Below are 23,447 nucleotides of genomic sequence, written 5' to 3' on the forward strand. Positions count from 1 at the left end.
TAGTTCTTCACATTAATATCTGTAATTACTTCTGTTGTTTACTACTTCATATATGGTTTTGCTTAAGATACACATTTGTGTGTCTTTTTTTTTTTTTTTTCCTGAATGCTGACAAAATATATTTCAGCTGGAGGCTGCCTGGTCTCAACTCACAATAAGTGAGGTAATTAGAGATTCTGAGTTTTTGGCCCTGTAATTTTACCTCTTTTAATTAGGGGTCAGCCTGTGACCCCAGCACATTCTGTACCTGGCTTACCCTCCTTCTGCTGACTTAGCATTCATTCAAGAAACTTACCTCACCTGAGGAGAAAAAATAATGAATACAGCAGCAGGACCTAGTAAAGAACCCCTATGTTGAAAACTACATACAATAAATAAATAAATAAATAAATAAATAAACAAATAAAACAAAAAAAAAAACAAAAAACAAAACAAACAAACAAACAAACAAAAAAACAGCTTTGACAGCGGAGCTGCTTTCAGCTATGCACCCTACACAGAAAGCTCTATACGTGCATTCAGGGTTAAAAAATAAGTAAGAAATTGTGAACTTGGGGTGTCCTAAATTCAAGATAGAGGAGCTTACTTTCTGGGCCGCGTTTCAAACTGAGGAGTTGAAGGAGAGCCCCCTCGCCGGGGCTGCGGGCAGAAGCCAGGCTGAGGGGCTCTGCGCCGCTCCAAGTGGCGGGAGGCGGCCGCCTGAGGGGAGCCCGCGCCGCCCCCCCGCAGGCTGCCCCGCGGCCCCGGGTGGAGCGGGAGGACTCGCCCGCCTCTGACTCTCCGGGCTCTGGGAGGGCTCAGGGAGCGGCGGCGAACTGCAGCAGCTCGGTGGCACCGTGAGGGAGGCACCGCGTCCCCCCGGCGATGGAGCGCGGCGGGCCGGAGCTGCCGGCGGCCGCTGCTCCGCAGGTGAGCCCAGCGGCACTGGGGAGGCTGAGGTGAGGTGAGGTGAGGTGAGGTGAGGTGAGGTGAGATGCGGGGGGAGGCGACGGTTCTCTTCTCGTCTCCCGCAGCCCCTCGTCGTGGGGCGCCTGGAGGGAGCCTGAAGGGCGCCGCGGCTGCTTTTGCTATTATATGCCTCCCTGGAGAGCACTGACAGTGGCTGTGGATTTCTCATCTCGGTTGATTTTTGCTCTACCTCATGTGAGGAAGAAATGAGTCCTAAGTACGAAGTGGAGTTAAGAAAAAAAGAACGCTAGCGGATGGGTCTTACTCATGTAAGATAGCAGAACCGTGGCCTCTTGACACAGCTGTAATTGTGCTTCTCTCCAGAGCTCAAGCACCTGGTGTCCTGGTGGCCCATTGCCATAGGTGTGACCCTAGCTGTGCAGTGTCTGCTGCTGCTACTGCTGGTCCCTGAGGAAGCCCCACCAAGAGCCCATCTGTGTGGTGGGGGCAAGACTCATGAAGGAGTCTATGAGGTGTACAGCAAACGTATTCACATTGTATGCGTTTTCTAGTAATGACTGAAATGAGGGAACTGGACTCTTCTATTCAGTACAATTCCACATGTGCTGTACAAAAGGTATTAAAGTTTCATGAGAGAATAACAGTGATGCTCCTGCTGCACGAATGAGTGGTGAACTAAAATGGGCCACTCGTAATTCTGCAACAGAAAGAGCAGGGGAAGGATGTTAACTGTAAAACTAGCTATGGTATGGAGAGGATAACTAGGAAGTGATGGTTGGTCTTTCTGTGATGATGTAAATATTTTTGTAGCACCAAGTGGAAATATTTAGTGGCAGATTCAGAACAAAGAAGAGTACCTGTCTCTTCATACAATGCATACTTAAGACATGGAACTTATGGCCACAGGACTGCTAAAAAATTTACATTGCTTAAAAAAAGGGCAAACTGAAAGAGCAATCCATTGACGAATATAACACAACAAGGATGTGCCTGGCTCAGGAAGACCAGGATACACAAAATGTTGAAAGCTGGGACAAGATACTCTTTCTGGGCACCTTCCACTGGTTACTACCAGAAGGGGAGAAATCACTAACTACAAATGTGTGCCTCAAACTCTACTTTGTACCAGACTTTTCCATAGAAACCTTGTGAGGTTAGCCAATGTCATTCTCTATTCATAATGCACTAAACCATTCAAAGACAGAGAAATGTTTCAAATGCTGGGTAAAACCTTAAATTTGAACATCACCAGGTGTTGGCATACTTTACTAGCAACTTGAAATTGATTTTGTTCCCCTTAGCTTAGGGGCCTGTTTTTACTGACCAGTCAGGTTAGCCAAACTATTTTCAAAACTGCTTGTTCCAAAGGCAGAAATATTAATTATGACTAAAAAGCTCTTTAACAGCCTACCTCTCAGTTTATATAGATTTCTGTTCTTCCATTTATATTTTTTTTTCAGAGAAGAATTAAGTACAGAAGATTATTGGCCGGGCTTATAAAGGAATTAGATGCCTAACACTCCTTTGATTTCTCACTGGGGAAGGAAAAAAAGAAAAAAAAGGATTTAATTATCAAAATACCTCTACAAATCTGAACCTATGAAAGCTTTTTTTTTTTTCTTCTCCTGAATCAGCTATATTAAATGTATAATCCTTGTTCTCATATTTAATTCTATCATTGTCTTTCTGAAACAGATAGAAACAGATGACCAAACAGCTCTGGTTAGTAAGATCAGGAATAAAGGAGGAAAGAGTAATCTGGCATCAGCTGGATTTAACATTATCAACTCCATTATAGGATCAGGCATAATAGGTAAGTGTATTTTCTTCATTATTCATCCTTTTTTATACATGCATGACTACTCAGTGTTGAGAAAAGCTGTCCTCTTATTTTTCTGATGCTGTTGCTGAAGATTTTTGTCTATTCTTTTATTATGTGAAAATCCAGTGTTGTCATCTGAGATCAGGTCTCACTGTAGTAAGCACCCTTCAGCCTTTTCTGCCATAATGACTGGAGTACTGTTTGAGCAGGTGCTGACTCAGGTTTGTGGCTAAGCAGCCCTTGGTCTACTAAAAATAATCACATTGATTAAGCATGATGGTCCAGTTTGGAAGATTGAAAGAATTTATTTTAATCTGAATATTTCATTATTTTGGTCATCACAAATAAATATTTGTAAATGTTCAAAAAAGCTTTCTTGCTTACAGGGTTGCCATATTCAATGAAAGAAGCTGGTTTTCCCTTAGGTGTACTGCTTCTGTTTGGAGTTGCCTATATCACAGGTACTGTAAAAGCATTTTGTTGTAAAGTGAAAATCAGTCTTGCGAAGTTTAGATGATTTTGAGCTTCATGATAACTTAATCATGTTTGTGACTTAATAAAAATGAGGAATTTTTTTCTCACCTCACTAATCCCCTGAGCAGATTAGTAAAAGTAGAGAATTATACTGTACAACATATAAAGCTGCTTTTTGTGTGCCTTTTATTTGGTGAAGCCTGGTTTCTTTGACTAGGTCATGGTGACATTTGGAAGAATAGCTATTTGTGTCTCATAATCACCTATTTTAGTCTGCTGTTTTTCATCTAAGACACTGAACCTTGAGTGGATTGTATTACTCAAATGTACCACAGAATTAAAATCTCTGGGTGTACTATGATTTTGAATATTTTAATATCATTCATCAAAAATTCATTGATTTACCTTCAAAAATAAATTGTAAAGTCTGAAAGTTTCATAATTTTAGTCATTCCTAGAAGATAATAAACACTGATACTGTTCACAGAAAGGAACTGTTCCTATCGCAGCATAGATTACAAGCTAAGATGAGGAATAGACGAGGTCTAGCTACTGTCTGTCAAGACACCTACTCTAAGGTAATAAATTCTGTGCTATAACTAATCCAGACTGGAAAATCCCATGGTGCTCAAATGATCACTAAAGCATAGTTTCAAATAACAGCAGCATTTTATACTATTCTTCATAAAAGGTTGAGATGCTGTCTCAGAGTAATTCCATCTGTGACATCAGCTCTGTCTCAAGGCAGATTGCTTCATAGAAGAGAGTGGTTCTATCTGTGGTTTTCAAGATAAATTGACACTGACATTCTTCATGTTTTAGCCACTAAGAGGATATACCCAAACATTATATTTAGTTTATATACATCTGTGTTAATTTAATTTTCTGTTTTTTTGGTGCTTTTAACAGTTTTCCATTGAACTACACTGGATACTAATTAAAATGAGGCTGTTTCTGCTTTCCCTTATTGGGAAAAGCAGAATTCCCTTACCATATGAGCCTACAGCTCCAGATCTTGGTGGATTTAAATTCTTTCTGAAAAGATTTTTCCTCACTGTTCTTCCCAGTGCTGCTGTTTTCCCTTACAGACTTTTTTTTAAGGAGTAGAAAAGAACAGTACCTGCTAGATGGTTCATGCTGTCTTTAACAATTTTATTTTTTTAACAGATTATTCCATTATATTACTGATCAAAGGAGGAAATCTCTCTAGTACCAACAGCTATCAAGAGCTGGTCAGAAAAACATATGGTTTTATAGGTTATCTAATTCTTTCAACTCTTCAATTTTTATATCCATTTATTGGTAAGATCACATAAAATATAAATTTTCATGTTTTATAAATAATAAGACTTTCCATGTTACCTTATTCTTTCACTTCTTAAATATTAAGAACTCTATAAAGAATATACTGTATATGCCTCTTTCCTTAAATAAATAGTTGCTGAGTAGTGAAGAATGAAAAGAATTCAATGAATCTTAGGACCAGAATAATAGAAATTAAGTGAAATGTAACAACACAGAAATCTGGGATCACACAGTTAAAAATTAATGACAAAAGTAGCTATGAGAAATAAAAAGAGGGGAGACTGTTCTAGAATGAGGAATCTGATATGCACCGTTTCATACGGGACTACAGGAGGTAAGGATTATAGACACCAGGAGACTGGATTTGGTGCCTGCAGAGTCCCAGAGCAAAATTTTCCCTTTGGGATTAGTCAATTGGAAGTCATTTTAATGTCATTTTAGGTAGACAAGATTTTTCAGTGAGTCAGGTTAGTGTTACTGTGGGCAACAGCATTGCGCCTTCCTATGAATTACTTTATCAAGCTTCATTCCATAAACTGAAAGTGTGAATTACCTATGAAAATATTGATCCATTAGTGTTGACTTAAGAGAGTGTGATTATTATTTCATAGAGAATGTAAAAAAGAATTGTAAAGTTCTCAATTTCTACCTTGGAACTAGTTATGCAAATGTATGTACTTGAATTTGTTTCCATATGTAGCACAGGTACTTTCAGTGTAGAATAAGATAGAAATGAAATATGAGTATTAAAGTCACAGCTCTTATTAATGAGAGGAAGGAATGGAAGTCCCTATTTGCTATCTTCATCTTTTCTCCTTTCTTCTGGTGGAAAGATTTCAAACTTTTACATGAGCTAGGAAGTCCTGTGCATTTGATTCCAGGACTGATTCTATTAACACAGGAACATAACTTAATTGAACAGGAATTTGGAGATAAACTGACCAAAAACTGAGGTTGGAAATGAACAAGGCAATTCTAAAAGCCTTTTTTAGTCCCTTCTGAATTAAGTTTATATGGGAAAACAGCACAGTGGCCTTGCTTGTCAGATTGGATTCTTTCTCAGACAGTATATTTTAAAAATAAATAAAAGAGACTGTTAAAACATTTGTTTTAAGCCTGAATCTTAAAAGTTGTTAGGTGCTAGCTAGAATTCATACAAGAGTGATAGTAGCATAATCCTAAGGTCTACAGAATACATGTACTTAAATATTTATCAAATGTTCTCTATTTTATTTGTACTAACAATTTTTTATTTTCTTTAAGCTATGATTAGTTACAACATAATAACAGGAGACACTTTAACTAAAGTTTTTTTGAGAATTCCTGGAGGTAAGATGCATTTTAAAAATTTCAGAATGGGAAAGATTTATTAGGTACAAATATAGCGTCTTTGGGGCTTATACTGTGTCAGACTGAAGTAATATCTACCTATTACTTTGGGTCTGAATTACTCTTAAATATTAAGTTAAGAATTTAAATCATGTTTGTATGAGTGCTTTTTAAACAAAAAAGAAACTCAAAACTATAAATCCTAAGGACTATAAGTCCTTAGGTCGTTGGACTCTGTCAGTAAAGATTAAGTGCATCAATGCACTAAGCACATAGAAGTCTTTCACAGTGATATGATTGTAAGGTTGTATTTTGTCATATTGTTGAATGTGCTACACTTGAATACTAAAACTGCACTTCAGTGAACAATTCTGGATGACTTGCAAATAATATAATGGATTTAATTCTTACTTAACTATATCTATATAGTTGGTCATAAACTGCATATATAACTTATATATGCCTAGTTCTATTAAGTATTCTGTAATAACTTTTTTTTTTTTTCTTAATTAATGTGCTTCTTACCCTTCTGCCACTGTAAATTTTCAAAGCGTAATCAGTGGAGTCCATTGGTGTGCATGTTTGTCATCTTTTTCATCACAAAGCCAGCTAAACTTAAACACTTTTCTCTGGCAAATTAAACTGAAAAGAGCATGTCTGGAGTGAACTGGAAAAAAGTTTTTCTATGAACTGTTTGATTTCCTTAGTGAGATTATTATTTTCAGGTGGCAAAACCTGCAACATGTGGAATTCAGTTTGAATTCTCACACTCTGTTCAGGTTGATAGTGAAAGCGAATACCTAATAATATCTAATAATCATATGACTTCTTTAATGGGAGGAATCAACAGCATGTCACATCTTTTCACCTGCCTGGGAAGACTGGAGGAAAGGCATTATGATGTTCCAAAGGATAAAGGAACTGTACACAATCTTTTCATGTCAACTGCCACTCCCTTTCCAGCCAAAATCATTCAGCAAGCTGATTCATTTTAATTTGACTAGAATTTAATACATCATTCATTCTAATTTGACTAAAAGTGAGATATTTCATGTTAAGTAGGCTTGGAAAAAAAACACCAGTTATGCAAAAGAATTCCATTGATTGCAGAGGTTGTTGCCTTCACGTAGCCTTCCTTTCAATTGGAGGTCAGGTGACAAGAAAAGAGGTGCTCAAATGAACCACTCAGAATGAACTTTAGGATCATTCTTTAAGAATCTCTGTATCTTCAAAAGAACAGTGACTATCTCAATGCTGTCAAAAAATCCTCAACAGTAAATAGCAGAAAGAAACATTAGATGTTTCTTTCATTAGACTTGCAGTCTGGAAACATTGACCCAGGCATGATGAAAGAAATTCATGTTCATCTATATGTTCAAATGTCATACTTCCAAAGTTTGATATATCAAACGTGTTATGCACTGTAGGTTAAAATCGCAGAATTCTGGTGATTATGTGCGGGCCGTGTATGGCTTCCCCTATGTTAGTTAATGCCTAGTCTTCATTTCACTTTCTTATTTTGAATAAAGGAGATAAAAGCTTGGTCAACATTAAAGTTTGTTATTGCTAGTCCTTTGAATGCAACTAATCTATTCCTTATATCAGTCTCTTAGCGGAATAATTTTCTTTCTCTTTGTATTTTAGTTGGTCCAGATAATATACTTACAGATCGTCACTTCATAATTCTTCTTACCACCATCATCTTTACCTTGCCTTTATCTTTATATCGTGACATAGCAAAATTGGGAAAGGTAAATCATAATAGCAGCTGATTTAGTTCACTTTTCTTTATGCCATTAGGAAACAAGTGCCAGTCATGACCTAATGTATTTGAATTCCATCCAGCTCTAGAGCATATTAAATATTTTAGAATTTCAGACTGTCTTCTGTCCCAAGAAATGTCAGGGAACTTCAAATAGTTGTTCAAAATAGTTTTTAAATAGTTTTTTCAAAATAGTTTTTTTTTTTTTTTAAAGCAGCGAGTGATGTAGGCCTGATCTTGAAATGCTGAGCACCATTGATTACAGATGTTTAAATGGAAACCATCTCTTACAGTTAGACAAATAGTTGCAATTGGGTAGTTATTCAACAAGAATAACAAATAAAAAGGTGATGGTATAGGACAAGCCTCATAATTATAAATATTTGACGTGATATTTAGAAATATAGTTGTTTACCAATTCTTTTTTCAAAAATAAGTTGTGCTGCTACTTACAGCAGCTTACTGACTGAAGTTGTGTGTTGTCTGTTTTACAGGTATCTCTTATTTCTCTGATTTTAACCATTGTCATCCTGGTTATTGTGATGGTGAGGACAGTAACATTGGGACCACAGGTGTAAGTATTCTTATACTTGTCATAAAGTTAATTTTTGTTCATACCTAACCAGTTATATCAGTCTTGCATTCTACCTGCATAGTTTTGGAGCATGGGTGTTTTGATAGAGACAAGTGTCTAAAGAAATAAGTCTGTACTAATAGCAATACAAAATGAACTGCTAAAACTTACCTATCTTTTTCCTTCCATTTCACATAAGCAAAGTCACCAAAAGTCTCAAAAGACAAACAAAACAAAAACCAACACTAGAGATGAATTGGAAATAACATGTGCTATTTCTAATAGCAGCTGGTTCCTGAAAGGGCATGTGAGGTTGCCTATAACTTGAGAAGTCTTCAGTTTTGTCCATTACTGTCAGATGACCTATATCTGTAATCTTAAAATAGATAGTATCTTAGCAGCATTTTTTCTTCTGTTGATATAATGATTTCATAATGTAAATTGAATACAAATAAGGAAAACAAGTGAACCACACAATAACAAAAACTGTATTCTGTCATTTGAGAAAACAATATGAACATGCAGAACTGTTTTGCATCACTTGTACTCTTAAAGTAGTGTAGTTAATAGCAGTCTCTAAAGTGCCAGAGAAGTGCCATCGCCTGTAGAAATGATCCACTCAGAATAGTGTGGAATTTCAGCCTACCCCCGTTATTCTTAAGTAACATGTTTGTCTTACCATGTTAATGGTGTATTTGGAAGCAAAATCTCAAATTTCCATGTCAAAAGAGGAAGCTGTATATAGTGGCTACTCCTGGCCCTGTTACTATGGTAACAATCCTTTTAACAGTGGTGTTGCATGGAAATATAAGTAGTGCATGTCTTTGTTTTTTTCTTACAATAAATAATGATGCTTTCTTAGAAATTCAAGTCTTACTGTTTAATTCTAGAGATTCTTCCATTTTTGAGTTTATACTTCTTGTCATAAATTAAGCTAAGTTGATAAACTTATCAATTTCTCAACTCACAATAATTCTATCAATGTCTATTTTTACTGCATATTACAGTTTGAAACAGATGTAAACTTTAAGTTTTAATAAGTCCTCTTATAATATTTTGCTAAGTTATGCCATGTTTTTTTGTAATGAGAATAATGGAATAATATATAAATATATATTTAAATCTTGATTAGAAAATCTCAGATCTGTCATGCAGGAAAAAAAAAAAATAATTGTATGGCCATAGGGATTCTTGATGGGGTCAAAAGAGAATATCTAATTTTTACTGGAGTAACATGACAGAATTGACCATAGATCTGTTGCTGCATACAGGTAATTGTCCAGTTTGTTCTTGGCAACTCCGTAATTTTCCATTCCAGTTCTTAACTAGCCTTTCCTTAGGAAGTTTTCTGAATTGCGTATGGTGTCTCTCCTGCTGCATTTCATGTTCATTGCTTTGTGTCCTAACCACAGTGAATATGGAAAGCAAATTATTCCTTCCTCTTCTAATTCTTAAAAACCCGTAAAAAGCTGTAATTTGTCCCTTTTTGGTATTCCTTTCTATAGACTAAACAAACATTTCCATTAGTGTCTTATCTTGTCATTTCTTATACCTCTAATCATTCTAAATGGCTGCCTTTACTTCTCTGTAAACAGCAACAAGATTGTGGTGTCTTTACTGCATTGTCTGATGTATCTTACATGCAAAGTGTCTCGAGGTCCCTTTCACTATCTTTTGGGGATTGTTGTGTTCCTGTTTATATAGTCTGGTTTGATGTTTGCTTTTTTTGCAAAATGACATGGTGTTGTGGACATGCCTCAAGTCTGTAACTTAATAGAAACACTGAGCCTTCTTTGCAGAACAGCGAGATAGCAGTCTTTCCTTTCTTTTACTCTGTTCTTGTGAAGTTTGGGTTGTGGTATAGTCATGTCCCTCTCCCTCTCCCTTCCCATCTCATTCTCTTGAAATCTGTAACTGCATAACTGTAAAATTTGTTGTTAAAGTACGGAATCCTACTTTATCAGCTGATTTTTCCATTTGTCAACTTCTTCCTTTCTTCCTTTCTTCCTTTCTTCCTTTCTTCCTTTCTTCCTTTCTTCCTTTCTTCCTTTCTTCCTTTCTTCCTTTCTTCCTTTCTTCCTTTCTTCCTTTCTTCCAGCCTGTTAGCTGGCATGCTTGTGCTAACTGCACGTTTCATGCTTTCTACAAAGGATGCTTTCGATCCATCTTCTGAGTTACTATTGAATACATTCAGAAGTATTGGATTCAGATCAGTGTCTAGTGGAATCCCATTCAAAAGTCTTGCCACTGTGATAATTACTCTGAGCACTTTTCACTTACCTTTTACTTCAGATTTTTGAAAGTGAAGGTTACGTTGTGTTAAGGGGTGCAGGAATGATAAACTGTAATTTTAAGTGCCATTCAGATTCTAGTGGAAAGTCATATTAAGATGACAGAATATTTCCCTTCCAGAAATCTTCTACTCTGTTAGACCATCAGCAAAGCAACAATACTATTGTTTGTAATGATTTGTTGTGTTTGAAACTGTAGGCAGCAATTATGAGTCTCTGGAGTGTTGCATTTTTGTTTTATTTTTTTAATTGCTGTGGGAGTTGAGGGAGTTGTTCAGGGACATTTTGGGAGTGTTACTTCCTTGTTAGCTCTCAGGGGAAAACAATAACTAATTTCTGTTGAAGTATTACTTGGTTTATTTTACTTTCTCTTATAACAAATGAAGCTAAGCTACTCTTTTCTTGTTTGCTTGTGATTAATATAATTCTTGTGACTGTTGTCTGAAGGACATAATGTGTCTGCAAATAAAATTCTGTGTTCTGGACCCAAAGTGTACTCTAAATAGTTTAAGATGTTAGATAAAAATATGTTCAGATGATCTATTCCTAGCTTTATTTCCCCCTGCTGGTAGCTGCGTGTTTTTCTACTATGATGTCGTGGTTTAACCCGGCTGGCAGCTAAACACCACGCAGCCGTTCACTCCCCCTCCCCCTCCCTCTCTGGGACGGGGGAGAGAAATGGAAAGTGAAGCCCGTGAGTTGAGATAAAGACAGTTTAATAAGACAGGAAAATAATAATAATAATAATACAATGATGATAATAGTACTACTACTAATAATGTGTACAAACGAGTGATGCACAATGCAATTGCTCACCACCCGCTGACCGATGCCCAGCCTAACCCCGAGCAGTCCGGTTCCCTCCCCCTGGCTAGCCACCCCTATATATTGTTTAGCATGACGTCAGATGGTATGGAATACCCCTTTGGCTAGTTTGGGTCACCTGTCCTGGGTCTGTCCCCTCGCAGCTCTTACTGCACCCCCAGCCTGCCTGTTGGCAGGACAGAGCAAGAAGCTGAGATGTCCTTGGCTTGGTATAAGCACTGCTCTGCAACAATTAAAACATTGGGGTGTTATCAGCACTCTTCTCATCCCAAGCCAAAACACAGCATTCCACCAGCTACTAGGAAGAAAATCAACTCTGTTCTAACTGAAACCAGGACATATGATCAAAACCAATGTATTAGAAATAACTCGAACTGTAGATGTATGTGGATACTTCTTAATACTGCATAAAGTAACTTCATGATTCAGAAATGAAATTAACATTCCTTGCTGTAAAAATAAATACTTTATATATCCTATAAAGATAGGTAAATTTGATCATCTTTTGGGAAGAATGTCATGATGTCAGTGTCTGCATTATACATAAAGCTACAGGAAAAACTTCAAGAGCGTCTGCTACACATAAATAGGACATGAGAATTATTTAAATGGCAGCTGATCACAGGGATGAAACACCAAGTGTTCAGTAAAATAATTTGAAAGTAGAAAGTTGATTCTTTCCTTCATATAAATAAGCCAACAGTGAGCAAAACTAAACTTTAATTTGGTGAAATTAAAAAAAAAATAAATAAATAAAACCTAAGCTACCATACAGACCTGTCAGTTGTTCATTAAGGAAAAAAGGGGACTAAAGCAGCTGTAACTAAGAGGGGCTGATGTATTGCTTAACCTTGTCTATGTCCTTTAAAAAACAAGGTGATTTTATCTAATGTGAGATTCAAAGTTGATGTGTTATGTCCCATTATATTGATTGAAGTTATATTCAGCATCTCTAAATTTAAAAGTATAAATTGAAACAAAAAATATTTTACCTTACAATAGAATAAAATGAAATTTTACATTTTTGTGTCTATGTCATTGAATTAAACATGAATTTATTTCCCATGTATTCCTTGATGAGGTGCAAACCAGCAGTTAAAATAAACTTGTGGTCTGTCACTGTTCTTCAATCCAAAACAACTGAAGTGTTTTGCTCATTCCAACATGTAGCTCCCTTCTCAAATGCATAATTTTATTTCCTGTCTAGAAACTGTATTTTATTTCAGTCAGTGCTTTGTGCCTGTTGGTGGGGTTGAGATCAGGGATGTAGGTTTCTCTTACTCTCTTTTAAGATATTTTGCTTCTGATGCATTCTGTTGTACTGCATTTGGCAGCATTTCTACATAAATGACAGAAAATTTCTGCATAGTGTAGACCTTGTGATGTGGACTAGTCTACTGTAAATGTTTTACACAAGATAGAAGACATGCTGTTGTAGGCTGCCAAACAATTTTGTCTGACTCTTACTCAGGATCTGGATATTAAATGCCTTTACTCCTTTAGGAACTCTTAGATTTTGCCTGGCTTTTTTGTTCTTTTCGTATTTTCCTACCTCTTCTTACATTGGTGAACACCAATCTCTTTAAAACACTTTTAACATTTTTAAACTCACTAGCATGCTTATTATGCTATACTTTTCCTTCAGTATACTGAGAACTGAGTAGAGCCTTATTTTATTAACCACTAGGCTTTCTTCACCACTAGGTTTCACTATCTTCCCACTGATGATTCTAATTGTCAGCCTGTCTTGCTGTTGTCTTACTTCCAGCTGAGAGATTTTCCTGGCCAGTATCTCCCTTGGAAAGCCGTTTTTTGTTCAATATTTTATTATTTATGTTCCAAGAATCAGAGTTACGTACTCTCAACTTTTGTGTTGTATTTCAACTACTTTATACTACAGATAGCACAGCTTTAACCAAGAGCATTTAGCATCACAAATGTTTGTTTCATCCTCCTGCTGCTTCTCCGGCATGAAAAAAAAAAATTGTGCAGGCATAGCCTGTGGTTTTTATACACTGAGTGTGGAGCAGTAAGCTAGCTGTTTTTTATCATTCATGGATATTCATAGCTACTGCTATTCTTGTGAGCAGCAGCTGAAATCATCCCCTAACAATTCCTAGCAAGAAAGTAGGTCAAACTGGGTCAGAACAATGTTTTGTTTGTTCTTCTTCCTTTTGATAAGGACCTGTCTTTAACAGCAGCACCAGGATTGAAAGATTTGAACAGGTATAGAGTCACCTGGTTTTCTTTTGATACACTCAGTCAGCCTGTGTATGTCTGTCTACACAGACAAACATTTATATAAATTTTATGTATGTTTACCCTCATCTGTATGTGATTAGCGTTCTTATATCTAGACCATGATATTCACTAATGGATCTTTTCTTTGTGAATTTCTCAAGTCTTTGTGAACACATTTGTATTTGACCTAAAAGCATATATTGTATGAAAGTCTGTTATGCAAATATGTTGCTTGAAGTTTGATATTTGGTATTTCAAACAGATTCCCATTAGCATGTTACTTTCACTTGTTAGTTATGTAGCGTATCTGTGTCTCTATTCCCAAGGTCTGGAAATGCTTCTCAAAAAACCTGCAGGAGTATATAACATTGTAAGAAATACTGAGTCATGCTCTGTTGCATTTATTGTCCATACCAGTGTGTGTTCTAAGACATGGCAATTCCCTGGCAATGTTCAAATCACGGATCTGGAAAGGGAAGGAGTTTACCTTCTTACATTGATAAATAAGCAGGATTTTTTCTTTTGCTGCTCAGCTCCCTCCAAGATAGTACTCCTAATCTGGTTTGCTGTTCATCCACAAAGCGTTATTCCAGTCTGCGTATTGCCAGTGCATATGCTATTGCTGTGCAGGTGGAAAACTAGCTCCTGATGTTTTCCTAAATTATCTGGTCACTTTCCAAGATGTTTCAACTGAAATCTACAAGCTTTTTCTATTCTGATGTTTAAATCCCATTTATAGGGAACTTATAACATGGCTATATAGTTGCATGGGTTGTGCTATTTTCACAGAAAAAATGTTTGAAACTGTTGTGGTTGTCTGATCAAGAGGTGTTTCAGATAAAAGCATTCTTTATTTCTATGCATTTTAGAACTATTCTTTGTACAGGGCATTAGGACAAATTTTCATTTTCTATGTTTGATTTCAAAGCTGACTTCTAGTGGTTATAGAACAGAACAATTGTAAGATTTGTTTCCTATAGTCTGTTTTTTGTAATATTACTGTCTTTGAGATGTGAATAGTTTCCTGAAAAAGCCATTCAAAATTATGAATATGAATTATCCACAGCCATCTCTAACTTGATGCCTCTGATTTCATATCAGTAAAGGAAGCTACTCTGTATAATGAACTACAGCAGTTGTAGCTGGTCAGATCTCCTATTTCATAAAACAAATGCACAATATCTATTTCATTCACAGTGTTCTACAGCATCTACGTTGCTTCTGAATCTGAGAATATTCTAGGAGGGCCATATTCAGGTGCTTAAGACTAGAAGCTGTATGTTAGAGTAGTCAAAAATGTATACAGCATCCAAGCTGAAAAAAAACTAAGCTTTATTTTGATGCTCAGGTCCTGTTCGACCTTGAAATTAAGGTTATAGCTTAAAAGCCTAAAAGTTGTTTTAAGTCTAAGCTGAATGCACATTGGATGCCAGAAATCAGGTTTTTAATATGGAGAAGGAAGCCATGACTACTTGAGTTCTCAAGATATAGTGAGATACGAGTTCTCAAACAAGAAACTAACAGAAAACAACTACTTGTTTTCTAATTATGTTTAAAAATTTGGCAGCAATGAAATCTAGTATAGCATGTGCCACTATGGCTGTCAAAACCACCTAGGTACCAGAGGGAGAGACAAAGCTCCCAATGTTACCTTCACAGAACTGATTGTCATACTGCTCTGAAGGAAGACAGCAGATAAGGCCTCAGGTGGCAGCTGCTTTGCCTCTAAGTAAAAATGGAGCAATCGTAGTAGCATCATGCTTTTTAAAAGCAAATTTCTCTGCACCCATGCTTTTTTCTTCAATATTACAAATATAAGGCTTCATTTGATACTGAATTTCATTTGATATTATTAGCAAACTGCAGGTTTGTGAAGGAATATTTCCTGCCATTCTCTTTCATTCCTTTTGGTTCTTTATGCAGATAATTTGATTGTATTTCAAGTGGGTTTTAATGAAGATTGCTGACAGTTTTCTGTGGCCCTCCTCTAAGGTTTACTATTAACCAAGTCCAAAACTGTGGGCATATTTTAGAGGAGCAGATATAGAGGATATTACATTCTTGCCTGAGTAAAAGAGTCTCCATCCACTTTCTTAAAATTTATTTTGTCACTCCTTTGGGAACTAGCACAGTTCCTTTAAGATGAGGAGTAGCTGAAACTGGTGTAAATAAAGACAAACTGCCTCACTTGATTTGTGACTTTGGGGAAAAAGTATCTCTGGACTCCATGAATTACGTGTGCAAATTCAAAGGAAAAAATTGCCTCTGAATAGTCTGAGATTTTGGGTTGAGATAACCTCAGTCAGAATCAGTAACAGCTTTTACCTTCCCAGTTACTGTTTCTTGATAAATGGTGACTTTAAGAGTTTGTTTACAGAACTGGCTGCTGAAACAGGCTGACAGTTTGGGCTGAAAAAAAAAAAAAAAAACAAAAAAACAAAACAACAAAAAAAACAGATTCCAGGAATACTTTAATCAAAACAAGAAAGGTGAGAAGGGCATCTCCCTGGTTTCAGCTTATTGTTGATGAATACTGGCCTAATTCAGATAGCTCTGGAGTTCTGATTACTAGTTCTGTATCACAGCATAGTATTTAAAATTATTTTTAGTAATTGATGGTTGAAAAGAGTGTAATCTATTAAATTCTGTTTTAGACCCAAATCAGAAAATGCATGGATATTTGCAAAATCAAATGCAGTACAAGCCATTGGGGTGATGTCATTTGGTAAGTCTTTTTTTTTTTTTTTTTTTTTGTATTTTCAGTCTTCAACAGGGAAAAAAAAAGTGTGTTTTTTGTTTTTGTTTTTTTTTTTTAAACCTAGAAATTGTGTGGTTTTAACTACTTTTTTATTATATGTACATACATATATTCATATTAAGATGGTTTATGGAAAGCTGGAGTTGATTTTTATATTATCCATAGGTGAACTTAATTGTTACAATTTAAGACATTATCACAGTCTGTTGTCCATCCTGCCATAGAAGCTATTGCTGTTGTAGCAGAGATAGCGCATGGCACATGTGAATCCAGTTTATATTTCATATTTTAAAGCACCTGTATCGGTAGTGCTAGTCTAGTTCCTAAATTGGGGAGGCTCTGAACAGTCTGTATTTTCTTGGGTAAACTGTAACAGAAAGGTATTGGACTGAGATGCATACATTCACTATAGAGTGAGACATTATAGAGTGCCTGTCACCTCCCATTTCCAACAATGAACCATTCAGATGAGTCTCAACTCACCTCCGTTATTGTCATTGTAAAACCCATTCTGCTTGGGGGACATTGTATCTCACCTCTTGTTAATGCTGTGATGATATGAGGCCTCCCTATATTTACTGCTGTCTAAAATTATAGGATGTCTGAAAGTAGCAAATGGTTCTGTGGGTTTGAAAGAATCTCTGAAGTGCTGTTGTGTTCTCACGCAAAAGAGCAGAAAACTGTAAATGGAATGCAGATTCCACTTATAGGGGAGTGGGAAGAAACAACATGGCATTTTAAGGTAATGTAATCAGCATTATTATATCCCAGGATGAATATGAACCTGCATCAAATCAATTAAGTAAAAGTTCAAGCCATTTATCTTTGCTATTCAGTGCAGATTTAATATTTGTATTTAATAATAAATGGTATGAAACTGTACTGTCTCCCCTACCTTGGAATATATACTCCATTAATTTATTTTATATGCGTGTGTGCATGAATTCATATATATGCTTTAAATGTCATGTGTGTTTCAGCATTCATCTGCCACCATAACAGCTTTTTAATATATGGCTCTCTCGGAGAACCCACATTAAACAACTGGTCCCGAATCACACATGTGTCTGTTTCCCTTGCTGTTGTTATCAGTGTACTATTTGCTGCATGTGGGTACATGACTTTTACAGGATACACAGAAGGTAAACTGCTCAATCCCTCAATTTTGGTGCTTTCTATAGTCATTACACTTAATTTCTGAGTTCTGTTTTTAATACCTGAGTAAGATCTTGACATTTTTATATCTACCATGGACAGAAACAGCTAGGACAGACATTCCTAGTTGTATTTCTTTTTTTTTAGGGTGCCTGGATACACATTTCTGTATGTTCTTCTGTATCTTCTCTTGTCTGTGCAAATATAGCATCCTAGCTCTGACTTAGATATTTTCTATCATTACAACAGCCATTGTAGTGTAATGCTATTGTCAGGTCTTTGTGTATACGTGTATATATATGAATATAATACATAACATGTATTGATAATTATACTATTTTATGTGATTTTGTTTAAAAAGAAATGGAAAAAAGTGCTTTTGACAGAAAAAAAGTATTATATTGTTCAGTGCATTAGTTCCTCAAGGAAAAAATACACATTGCATAAACAATCAGCTTTTCTGTTTTAGTGCTGTTCCAAATTGTGGGAGAATGCTTCTGAGCTTTTTTCCTTTTGTAAAGAAATGCAGCATTTAGCTGAGAACAGAGGAATTGTGGGGAGGGGGTTACTACTTGATCTGTTCTCCTTTTTTCCTCCTTCCAGTACTGTTTGTACAACATAACTTGCTGGCCTAGACACAACTGTAGGCAGATTAAATGCAAACTGGCTTGAGATATTTCATATATAGAGAGCTCTGACTGCAGCAATCCCTCAGCATATGATTCTACTGTAGACAGGTTCCCTCTTACTTTCTGTCTCTCCTGTCAAAATCTTCCAGATATCTTCTCTGAAGCACATCCTATTCCTTCTTCAGTGCCGTTGTGATCCTGAAAGTGGTAAATCATAAGACAGTATAATAAACAGGTAGAAAAGATGTGGTACATCATCTGATTACTGTCTTGCAGTTTTTCTTGTGCCTGATGGATCATGATTCCAGATTCTTTGCTGTAACCACTAAGCAAGATGATCTAAATTCTCTTGCAATGCTTTAGTTGCTAGATATAAAAAGATTTACTGCTTAATAATCCATATATTTATAATGGGCTTTCAGGCTCAGAATATTTGAAATTCTTCATTGCAGCTTACCAGCTATGGTTAGATAGTATCAGGGAGATGCAGTTATGCAGAGGTAACTCCCTGGCATTCCTAGTATTAACTGTTCTTGTTAGATGACTTACATTTTAAAATTAAATATTTCATATACAAGCTGTCTCTGTCCTGTACTGAGTTAAATAACAGCATTTCATATAAAATAGATGCTAAGGGGAGGACAGCATATATATTAAAATATATTAAAATATTTTTGAAAGATACATGTAAATACTAATTCAAATAAAAACATTGCTAATAGCAAGTTAAGATTTCTCCTGAATGTAACTTGGCTGTAACTGGAGTTTGTTGATGTATCAGGAAAGGGGAACAGGAAGTCTCAATTACTCTAGTGACTCCATCAACTTACACTTCGATTTGCAAATAAGAAAATGACATGAGTTCAAACTAATCGATGTTTTGCTATGCCTCAGGAGATATATTTGAAAACTACTGTAGAGATGACAACCTTGCTACATTTGGGAGGTTTTGTTATGGAGTTACTGTAATTCTGACCTTCCCCCTTGAATGTTTTGTGACCAGAGAGGTAAGCATTTATTACGTTCTCCCTTTAACAATGTTGATATTATTAATAACGTGAGAACATTACTAATACATGTTATGGCTGAAGTCAATGGCTGGTCTGTAATAAATATCAGCAGATAACTATTCTGCTGATGCAATGAATATGAGGGTAGTATTTGTAGTGTTGAGATTCTAGTAATATTATGTTATACTTGTTAATATATAAAGTAACATTATAATAACAGCTATAAAGTCTGCATAGAATTCCATTTTTGTTATAAATGTTACTCTCATCATTATGTTGAATAGCTAAAAATAACACATTAACCATGCTTACTAGCTTTGCTGGGTGAAAGTGTCTCTATCTAGGAAATCCACCTGTTCAATCAGTGGTTACAATTGGTTTTGTTCTGTAGCAGGAAAATGAGAGGAAAATAAATCCTGCAGATATAATTAAGCCAGCATTGAAAGTGTTCTGCAATTTTAGTAATGCTTTCTATGAGTTAGTTTTGGAAGCAGATGAAGATGTTTTCTTGAAGCAAGCTTCAAAGGTCAGTGGGTATATTCTCACCCACTCTTTTAGCTTCCTAAAGTTAGGAGATTTGTTATAAACTGGTTGTTAAAATAAAGAGCAAAATCAAAGTATAAAACTGTGGTTCTGTTCCAGGTGATTGCCAATGTGTTTTTCCATGGGAACCTCTCAACGGTTTTCCATATTGTTGTGACAGTAATTATCATTGCTGTGGCAACTGGTGTATCGTTGGTGTATGATTGCCTTGGAATAGTTTTAGAGCTGAATGTAAGTGAACCTGCATACTCTTCTATTTAATAAATCACTTTTTTTTTTTTTTTTATAAAAGACAACTCAGAAAAATCTGTAGCTCTCCTAAAAATCTTATGCAATTCAGCATAGTACTCAGAAGTGTTAGTAGGAAAAAAAGAATTGTTCCGTGGTTGTAAATGGTGTAACTGAAGAAGGAAGTTCAGGAAGAAAAGTTCTTTTAACCAAGGAAATAATTAAAAATCCAATCTACATTTATGCTAAGCATCATTTGTAATATTTTACCCTCAATTTCATGTCAGCTATTTTTAATAAATTAGATGTGGAAATATAGATAGAAGATGAAGAAAACTTTAAGGGCAGCCTTTGTTTCTTTATGGAATTATTTTAGAATTGGCTTCTTACATTCCTGTCCATACATTCAATGACAATTTCAAGTCATATATTGCACACTTACCTGAAACTGATGGAACAGAAGTGAGCAACTTATTCTTTACACTATGTGATACATGTAAGTACGTGTACATTGCTCTGATTCACAATGCAGTTTATCTGCCAACTGAGCAGTAATAAGTGATTCTGTAGCAATGATTTAGCAGAACATGCTTGGACTAATATTATAGAACCAGTCTGAATATTCAGATAAGCTATCCAATTACCCTCTATCTGAAATAATTACCTACATAGTTTCCTCTGAGTTATTTCTTTGCAAATTATCACTGTCTCAAAATAAACAGTGGTCCACTTGGTTTGGTTTCTTATTCATGGCAAGTGTTGGTAATTTTTTTTCCATCATTTTTCTTTCTTTTTTTTCCACAAGTGCAGAAAACTTGCCTGTGTATATACACCAATAAAATTATGTATATTTGTGCATCCATATGTGCCTATTTGGGCCAAATATCTAAATGTTGGTATAATGAATCTATTTAACTATGTGTGCACATATGTGTCTATATGTGACTTGGAAAAGAAAATTTTCTATTTAGTAATACTAGAAAAGGCCTCTATTATCCAGTTTTACTGTTGCGTCAGTCTATTCATAGCTGTTTACAAATTCAGATTTTTCTTTCATATACATGCTTATGAGGGTTTTCTTGTTGTTTCCCACACACAGGGAGTTCTGAGTGCTACCCCACTTGTTTTTATCATCCCAACAGCGTGTTATCTAAAGCTGTCCAAAGAGCGGTGGAACCATTCGGATAACCTCATATCCTGCCTGATTCTTGTTATTGGTGTGCTAGTGATGACAGTTGGGTTTGTTTTGACTCTCTTGCATCCCCAGGAATGTAGCCATGGAAAAGAAATGTTCTACTGCTTCTCTAGTAATGTTTCTTTTCACAACAGTACACTTCCCCCTTAGGTAACACACCAATCTGAATGAGATCAGGTGTGTCTTCCAGCAAGCCATATGCATGTATTCCAGTTTAAAGGTGCCTGGAACAAAGATTTCATGTTTTCCTATGCACTAATAATTTTAATCTGTTCAACTGTATTTATATATTTTATGTTGCCATCCCTTTTTCTGAGAAAAACTTAGTTTTTAACCATTGAAACAAATTTTCAGAGGTGTCTTGCAGTAGACATTACTTGCTTAACTTGCAAACCTTCCAAAAAAGCTTAATTTATGGTAGTGAGTCATCAGTGCAGCTTAAAAATTATAGGTGAAATGTGTAGGAATGTAAACATTTCCCATGTTTCATTGCTTTTATTAATTTTTATTAATTTTGTAATGATTAAACGTATATTTAGTAGCATACCATAGTTTGTTTTTTTTAAGTCATGAAAAAGCGTATGTCTGGGTCTCTCTGTGTCTTAAACTCATGTGGTTAAATTGAAAAAAACAAACAAACAAACAAAAAAAAAAAAAAAAACAAAAAACCCCCTATTAATTCTGTATTTGATTTTGCAGTAACTGTTCTCTAGTGCTGAAAGCATCCCTTTTACTGGCTTTCCAGTTAAGGGCAATTTTATGTTATAATTGAACTGTAACTGATATAATTCAACTGTAATTGTTAAAATTATTGGTTTTCTTATTAAAACATCTTGCATGAATCTGTCCATATAGGTGAATTTTAAAAGATTGAGATAAATATTCTCTGTACAAATTATAAGATTGATAGAGAAGAAAATTATATTTGTAACAATCACAGCTTGACTTTTACATTCATAACCTTACTTAGTTCTAAAACTATACTGTAGCACTGATACACACCAGGCATGTGTAGCTTGAACTTGTTTGGGAGGCTGAGGGTTTTTTTGTGAGGGTGGATTTTTTTTTTCCCTCCTTCCCCCTGTGTTGTAAATCTGTTTGAGAGAGTTGGTAATGCAATTCTTTGATTTCCCTAGCTAGAGTCAGCTTTGAGGGTGATGCTTCATCTGCTGCCCAGGCACCTGCTACTGTTAACGGAATATTTTCCACCAGTTTAGATGGAATGAAATAGCTCATTTGGTCTTAGGTGTGTGAGTATATTCCCTTCCTTCCACATGAAATGGAGTTAAACTTAGTTAATACTTCCTCATGATAGCTGCTGAAGATGTTTCTGACAAAAAAGAAAAGACTTTTGAGCTTTTCTGTTATTCCAGTTCTTCTAATTTCTTTTGCTTGAAGTATGTTACCTTGTTTAAAGTATTAATTGTAATCTTTGTTTTTAAGTATGAGTCAATGGAATAATCTGTAGGATGCGTTGTAGTATTGCCTCTCCAACTTCAGGTTCTACTGAGTCTATCTTGATATTAATTCATGTTTACCTCTTTTTTATGATGGTTGAGACTTTCTATGCCTTACTAACAGAAATGAAGGTTTAAAGAAATGTGATGATTTAAATGTGAAGATTTAAAGAAATTGTGATGCTTTGTAACCTGAAAATACAAAGACTAAGGTAGTAATGGTCAGTTAAAAGTTTGTGTTGCTGGTAAAGCTTCTTTTGCTCTTAAATTTCTTTTGCCAAAACTACTTGTATTCGTTTCACCATATAATCATAGATGGCTCACTGATTTTCGATCATAAACTTGCCAGATGAAGGTGAGGCTTTCCTAGATATAAGTATACTGTAAGAAGAGAAGTCAGACATTATGGAAGAAGTTACTTAACTGCAGTTTGGCTAATGGCTTTATAGAAGCTATAGTTCCTTACTTTCCACTATTATTAGCGTAACTTGTCTTTATTGAAACTACAAATAATAACCTCCTATATACTTTCTTACGACCTAGGAAGTCTGAATAAAGAAATAAGCACCTTCTTTTGTCACAATAAAGCTTGTAATAGTCATAATGTTTTTTGGAAACAAATAAAACTCCCAAAGACAGAGTTGTAGCTATCATCAAAAGAAGTACATAAAACTTTTAAGGATATACATATTTAAAAAAAAAAAGTCTTAAATATGAGAGCACAGATATCCCAATGCAGTAGTAAAGAACATTTTAACCTTAAAGGAAGCACGATGCCAAAGAAAGTTCAACTACGTTAAAGAATTGCTAGTTGAATGTATTTAATTTTAGCTTCCAAAATATCGCCTTTCTTTGACTAAACAAATAAGGCAAAAGCAGCAATTTACAAGCTGTCAGCTTTAATGGAGCTCACCGAGAATGAATGAAAGCTAGCTACAAA

At 35.5% G+C, this 23,447-nt stretch overlaps 1 protein-coding gene across 1 annotated transcript; it reads left to right on the top strand.

The window, feature by feature from the left end:
- Positions 1–848: 848 nt before the first annotated feature.
- Positions 849–21,200, top strand: SLC38A11 (solute carrier family 38 member 11; the record flags this gene model as incomplete). Its single annotated transcript, XM_082762862.1, has 12 exons — positions 849–909; positions 2,605–2,722; positions 3,118–3,192; positions 4,373–4,507; positions 5,774–5,839; positions 7,484–7,590; positions 8,096–8,175; positions 16,187–16,257; positions 17,271–17,432; positions 18,969–19,081; positions 19,727–19,858; positions 20,955–21,200. The coding sequence occupies exons 1-12, from the start codon at positions 865–867 to the stop codon at positions 21,198–21,200; spliced, it is 1,350 nt and encodes a 449-aa protein (XP_082618988.1). The 5' UTR covers positions 849–864.
- Positions 21,201–23,447: the final 2,247 nt, after the last annotated feature.

Source organism: Aythya marila, assembly GCF_965140915.1.
Source record: "Aythya marila genome assembly, chromosome: 6".
Taxonomy (NCBI): domain Eukaryota; kingdom Metazoa; phylum Chordata; class Aves; order Anseriformes; family Anatidae; genus Aythya; species Aythya marila.